This window comes from Sciurus vulgaris (assembly GCF_902686455.1).
Source record: "Sciurus vulgaris genome assembly, chromosome: 5".
Classification (NCBI taxonomy): domain Eukaryota; kingdom Metazoa; phylum Chordata; class Mammalia; order Rodentia; family Sciuridae; genus Sciurus; species Sciurus vulgaris.
The window spans coordinates 38,980,561-38,987,969 of record NC_136465.1 but is presented as its reverse complement, the minus strand read 5'-3'; the positions used below and the strand labels follow the sequence as shown (position 1 = coordinate 38,987,969).

Sequence of the window (7,409 nt, the reverse complement as noted above, 5' to 3'; positions counted from 1 at the left end):
ATGTATCTGACTCTGTGATCATCTCTATGGACATAACGAGGCTATACCATATACCTTGTGCCCTTAGTAAAGAGAGAAGTGGGGCCGCGCCAGGCAGTGGCATACAAGGACATGGGCAAAGAAAGCCTCCAAAGCAAGGGACGGTGTGAAGAGTCTGAGGTCACCAGAGCCCCCACTTGGTCATTCACAGTGAGTAGTGGGAGGTAATGTGCATAGGTAGGGTGGAGCAAACCCAGAGAGACCTGGACTGCCAGGCTTAGAACTATTATCTTTATTTTAAAGACCATTTATAGAGGTGAGGAACAGGGGAACTGGAGATTTTGGGGGAAAGGGACAATAAAATAAGAGCTTTGTCCCTTAGTCATCTTTCTGTATTTTCCTTGTTAGTAGATAAGAAATCTTCTCATCCTGCTCCAGGATAGCAAAATTTCAAACCAGACAGCCAGAAAGAAGTTCCTGGAAATAACCTTCTCACAGGACAGCCTTGGGACAACAGAGTACACAGTATTGTACCTAAGAAGGCTCACTGCGAGCAGACTGTTGGCTTCACAGAGCTAAGCCGACTGAGCAGGAAGCTCTCTCCTTATTGCCCCTTCTGTATTAAAGGATGCCGTGCCACTTGAAAGATCTTTGGACCAAGTCTTTGATAGTCTCCCTTGCTTACAATCAGTGCCTTTGAAAGTTAAAGTCATGGGCCAGACATTATAAACTACAGAAAGTCTTTGTAAATGTTAATACTTTCATTTTCTAAATTTTCTGTCACTTAGAATGATTCCTGATATGAAAAAGATATTTAATTTAGATTACAAAATAAATTCCTGGCTGAGTATAGCACTACATTATCTGCATACTTGTATAGATCAATCATAAAAGTAGCAGGGAACTTTGTCATCAATGTTTGAGTCACAGATACTAAGATCAAACAGAGTGAGTGATATCTAAATGTACAATTTTATGGACAAAAATCATCACTTCCTGTAGCCATCACCCAGACTGTACTACAGAACATGGAATCACTTGAACTCTTTTGTGTCTGGCTTCTTAAACGCAACATTATATCTATGAGATGAATCTGTACTGCTGAGCACAGTATTTTACCTTATTTTTCACAACTGTATATTATTCCATTATTTGAAAATGTCATGATTTATTAATCATTTTACTGCAAATGGGTGTTTCAGTTGTTTCCACGTTTCCTATGTTATAAATAATTATGTACGATCACTCTTTTAGGTATTTTTTGATTTACATTTGTATATATTTCTATTGAATATATGCCTAGGAGTAAAATTACTAGGTGATAAGGTATATAGAACATTTACTATATTAACTGCCAGTTTTCCAACATACCAATTTACATTAGCAATCTTCAATTAGTTCCAGCTGTTTTGTGTACTTGATAACTTTTGATAGTGTCTTTTTTTTAAAACAAGCTATTCTATTAGGTGGCATAGTGGTATGACATTGAGATTTTAACATGCATCGTCTTGATGACTTGAAATGGTGAGCATCTTTTCATGAGATTATTGGCCATTTTGAAAAGTGCCTATTAAATCATTTGTCCGTGTTCAGCAATGGAATTGTATAAATTTTTTGGTGCTTTGAAAGAGTTATATATATATATATAAATATATATATTTATATATAAATTAATTAATAATTAATTAATTAATTAATATATAAATTAATATTTATATATTTATATATATATAAATTAACAATTGTTATGTATGTCTGTATGAAATACAAATCCTTTGTATTTACACATCCTTTGATTACAAGTTTTTACCAGATATATACTACAAGTTTCTTCTGTTTTGCCTTAATACTTTCTTAATTATGTCCTTGGAATGCTTTTAAATTTTAATGAAGTACAGTTTATTGATCTTTCCATTGCAGTTAACACTTTCTGTCCTGTTTGTACTTTCTGTCCTGTTTAGAAAATCTTTGCCTACCAGAAGGTTAAAAAATAAAATATCTCATGTTACTTTCTAGAAACTTCATAATTTGACCTTTTGTGTTTAGATATGAGAACCATCTATAATGTGTGTGTGTTAGTGAGGTCTCTGTTATTAAAAAAATATGAATATCCAATTGAATTTAGTATGAAATCAATATGAAGAGAATTGACATTTTCCAATATTGAGTCTTCCAATTCTTGAATGTGATAATTTGGCTCTACTTTAGTTTCTTCCAGAAATGTTTTGTAGCTTCTTTGAGGAGGTCTTGCCCATTGTAATAGCTAATTCTTAGATGTCAATTTGACTATGGTGCCCAGCCATTTGGTCAAAGAGTACAGCTCTTGCCTAGCATGAGTGAGGAGGTCCTGGGTTCAATCCACAGCAACGGAAAGGAAAAAATACCATTAACCTCAATATATTTTTCCAATTTACCAATTTTCTTTCTCATATTACCTTTGTGTATACCTCCAAATATCTGTTTCTTGTTCATTACGATTTTTATGGTTCTCAGTAGAAAGATCAGTTTTCTTTAACGGTCATTTTCTTAGCCCATTTTCTCCTACTATAACCAAATACCATAGACTGGGTAATTAATAAAGAATAAAGGTTTGACCTGGGTTGTGGATCAGTGGTAGAAAGCTTCCTAGTACCTGTGAGGCACTGGGTTTGATCCTCAGCACCACCACATAAAAATAGATAAATAAAGTATACAATTGGGTGTTAAAAAAAAAAAAAAAAGAAAGTTTATTTAATGGTTTCAGAGGTTGGAAGTTCAAGTTTGAGAGGCTACATCTGGTGAGGGCCTACTTGATGGTGGGGATTCTGCAGAATCCTGAGGTGGCACAGGGCATCGCTTGACAAGACAAGGTAAGTGTGCTAGCTTAAGCCTTTTTTTCTTATAAAGCCACTAACAGCACCACAGGGACCCCGCTGTCATGACCTCATCTAATTCTAATTACCTCCCAAAGGTTCCACTTCTAAATAGACTTAACACATGACTTTAGGGATTAGGTTTCCAATACAAGCAATTTGGGGGACTACAAACCATAGCAGCCACCGACATCTTCCATGTGGCTAAATCTGTCCTTCAATTCCTCATTTTATCTGAATTGACTTATCAGTAGCATTCAACAAATTGGAGGTCTTGTCCCTTCTTTGGAGCACTTTTCTCCCCATTTGACTCTGAGGATTCCATATTATCTTGATTTTTATTTCCCCTCACCAGTCGTTCTTTCTCAGTGTACTTTGCTGGGTTTACTTCACACCCTAGACCTGCAGATTTTTAAATGCTTAAGCCTCAGAACTGTTTTTCCTTCCGCACTTTCCTACTCTCACTCTGTTACCTCATCCATTTCATACCTAATAAAACCTATGGACTACATAGACAATTCCTGACTTAGGATGGCTGGACAGATATTTTGTTTTTCAACTATACAATGATGCAAAAGTAATCCCCATTCAGAAGAAAAGAGACTTGGAATTTTACATTTTGAACATTTCTTAGGCAGGCAATATGCTATGGAATCTTCTGGTGATGCTGGGCAGTGGCAAGCTGCTGGGCAGTGGCAAGCTACTGCACCCAGGTAGCGATGCAATCATGAGAATAAACAATCGATGGATGTATAGCGTGTGCATTGTCAGTTGTTTTAGATGCAAGTAGTCAATAAATTACATGAGATGGTTGATACTTTCTTATAAATGAGGCTTTGTGTTAGATAATTTTTCCCAACTCTAGGCTAATGTGAGTATTCTCAGAATATTTAAGACAGGCTGGACTAAGCTATATTGTTTGGTAGGTTAGGCATATTAAATGCATTTTTGACTTATGATATTTCCAGTTTATGATGGGAAGTTTATGGGATATTTCCAGTTTATCAGGAAGTAACTCCAAGTCTAGAAGCACCTGGACATGTAACAATTCCCAAATTTATATCTCCAGTCTACACTTCATCTCCAAACCCCAGCTGTAGAAATCTGAAGATGTCAGCTAAAGGGGTCCTCGGTCACCTGGCCTTGTTTTGTTTTTCCATAGCATTTATTGCTAATTGACCTTATAGTATGTTTCTATACATTTGTTTATAGCATATCTCCTTCACTAGAATCTAAATTCTTTTAGAGTTTTAGAACAAAACTTTGTTTTGTTCAGTTCAATGCTGAGAATGTTTTACACGAAGAAAGGACTTAGTATTTTATGAAATGATAAATCCATGATGATTATCATTAGAAATGTCATCTTCTGAAACAGAGATTACAGTGGAGTATTTATAAATGAAGTATACTTTCATGTATGTTGATATGTTTTTAATTCACTGGGAAAGGCTTGATATGTAGTTAGAAATGATTGAATGAATGCCCGTGTATTAAAAACTGCAAAGTAGATAGGTTTATAAATTATATAAAAATTGAGAATGTAAAGGTGCTTTTACAAATGCAATGAATTTTTGAAAACTTTCAATACTTTGATATTTTATTAAAAGTTAAAGAATTAAAAATCCTGAACAATGATCAGTAGTCATAAGAAAACAATGAAAATAAAAAATATACTGAAATGATTTGTATATAGAAATGTACATCTCAATTGGTATAGAAATTCCTCTCAAGTTCACAATAATATATATGGATACTTCCTTTTATATTAACTTTATAAAATCTAGCAGTTTTCTGTGATATTTTAGGTTTGCCTAGATTATTTAAAATATTTTCCATTCCTTCTTTGGTTTCAGGTGATCTCAGAAATAATTAAATTTGTATCTTTTCAATTTTTAGCAGAAAAATTCTAAGATAAGATTCTTTTATCAAAGTAGGTCATTGTGAAAATGCTGCTCTAATTTTTATCTTATTAGTTTAAAAAGCACGGTCCTTGATATAAGGATCAGGTACTAACCTCTAAATCTCATTTAATCTATAAATAAAATATCTTTTACACAAGTGTAAAAAAAATTACTATGGAAACAGCACTTTTAGAATTAATGAGTGAACCAAGTCCTTATGTAATCTCTAACAGAACTTAATCTTGTAATCAAAATGTTTAGAAGCTAAAATTCACTATCATTGTATTCAGTTCTATTTTTCAAAGTATATTTTGCCATTATAAAAATAATAAAGAGACTCAGTGGTTCTCTAAGAAAAAAGAATTTATCTTGGTTGCCTGAACTTTTGGTTAGTGTAGACTGCCTGTCCACCACCCCCACTTTAAGATGTCTGAACAGGGAAGCAGTTGGAAGTGTCTAGAGATTAATATACAATTGCCTGAATGGCTGTGAGAGAGAAGAATGGACAGCTCTTCTAGCAGCTCTGGTGGACCAGAGAGCAACGAGGGAGTCTGCAAACAGGGGCTCCAGACCACTCACCCATCTAGAAATTACTCAAGCTAAAGAACGGCTGAACCGAGACTGGTGTTTTCTCTTAAAAGTTTCCATAGCTAATATTGAGTGATTTAGAAAATTCTTAAAATGCATTGGTCTTCTTGGTGTGGGACACTAAGCATTAGGAATATTCCCTGGAGTTAGGGAGTTGAGGTCCCTACATTAGCCACCCCAAAAGAGGTAAATATATAACCATCCTTCTCATTTCCACTCCCTAACCTGTTCCCTGGCTATGAAAATGGAGTGGAGCATATAATGGAGAAATCATCAAATTTCAGGCAAGACTCTGGGGCTATTTTTGTTTTATTTTTCTGTGATAACAAAAATAAAAACCAAAAAGCACATACACTAATTCTAGTCTCAGGATACTTTTTACTTTCTGAACATCTCTAAATAGAAAATAATCCCCACTCCTTAGAGCCAGAAATGCCTGAATATAAATTTATCACACATTTATATGATACACATGTGTTTATGTATAAAGTTTAACTTCGATTAGTGAAAATTAGTTTGATAAGGTATTATCTGATAGCAGAGAAAAAATCATGCTGATCTGAGATGAATACAAGGACTTAAGTCACTATAAATTAGCTTTGCTTCCAATTGACATTTCTCTTTTCCATTCTCCACTCCGTTTTCTGCAGTACTGCCAGGTGGGAAAACATGCTGAGAAAAATAAAACAGGGCAAGAAGACAGAGGGTGAAGGGAGCCGCTGCTTTAAGCAAATGGGCTGGGTGAGGACTTCATTGCAGAGGTGACATTAGAGCAAAGATCAGATTGTGGTGATCTAAGGTCGAAGCTGCTATAAAGCCTTCCCTCCAGGGCATGGATACTCTGGTTGAAATAGTAAGGATGAGGCTGTATGCAACAGGTTTTAATTATGTTTGTATTCAGCTTTAAAAATCTATAAATATGAGGACTTTCAAATCAAATGCAATGCCTGACTTTGAAATAAAAACTCGTAGCAAACAACTGGCTTAAAATTACCCACTGACATTTCTCAAAGAAGCTCAAGACTTTTAAACAGATGTAAGAAAGTCGGCACAATGACTAGAATAATTGGAATCTTTTCCAAATGGGACAGATTGTCTCAAACACCACTTTACTATTTTTTTTAAGAAGGAAGTTAGATCTATTAGTGATTAGGATTTTGATGGAATTATTAAGAGAATGAGATTTTAAAAAATCAAGGTACAAAGTTACAAAATGGCAGACCTAGGTAATACACTCATATATTATTAGAGTGCGCATACATGCACACACTCAGGCACACACTTGCTGGGTGCATAACTGACAGAGTGAAGGAATTTAAACACATATTAGATCTTCTGAGCAAAGCCTGAAGAACTTCAGGAATGCTCCCAGTAAAGAAGATTAGTGACTTTGACTTTAATTCTCTTTAGAATGCAAAATGTTCAAAATGAAATTACTTATTTATTTGCATTTCACTCAGGTAGTCTAACTTCGCAGACTGTCAGATAAACAGATAAATAATATAATACTTGTTTTTCTACTTTTCAAGTGAAAAATGGCATGCTGAGGCTTTGGATGCTCGAGTGAGTCCACAGGTCTGGTGAAGTAATATCAAGATGCCACTTGGAACCTCTTTCTTGAAGTCACAGTTGTCCTCTGAAAAGATTTAGGCAGATATTGTGAACCTGAAACACAAACCAAAAGGTAATTCTCATGAGAATGTTAAAAGTTCAGCCTCTCAAGAGAATTGTTTTGTACCTTCCATGTAGATGATGCTTTTTAAAAAGAAAAAAATACATATTTTAATGTCTCCTCGTCCACAAACCAGGCAGCTGTCATACACAAAGACTGCCATTTGGAGTCCTGAGAAAAAGGAAGGGTCATTAATATATGTATATATTTTTCTGCCAGAGTATAAATGGAAAGATAAGTTAATAGCTCCTGGTGCTTCTTGAGTTGGAAGCAAAGTGAACAAGGAGGCCATGTTATAAACCCTTAGAAACCCTTATGTACCCCCCTGGTTGCTCCTACAGAAATAAAACAGATCTCTGACCATCAATGTTATCTTAAAGTTATTGATAAGAGAAGACATTGACTTGGTATTTGGTG

At 34.9% G+C, this 7,409-nt stretch overlaps 1 protein-coding gene across 2 annotated transcripts in view; it reads right to left on the bottom strand.

Moving 5' to 3' along the window:
- Window positions 1-5,370: 5,370 nt before the first annotated feature.
- FAM149A (family with sequence similarity 149 member A) overlaps window positions 5,371-7,409 on the bottom strand; it is a 56,233-nt gene continuing 54,194 nt past the window's right edge. For both annotated transcript variants that reach the window (XM_079142340.1, XM_079142341.1), the window contains exon 14: window positions 5,371-6,985. In XM_079142340.1, coding sequence (XP_078998466.1) covers window positions 6,912-6,985 — 74 coding nt within the window. In that variant the 3' untranslated portion in view covers window positions 5,371-6,911. The remainder of the gene's footprint in view (window positions 6,986-7,409) is intronic.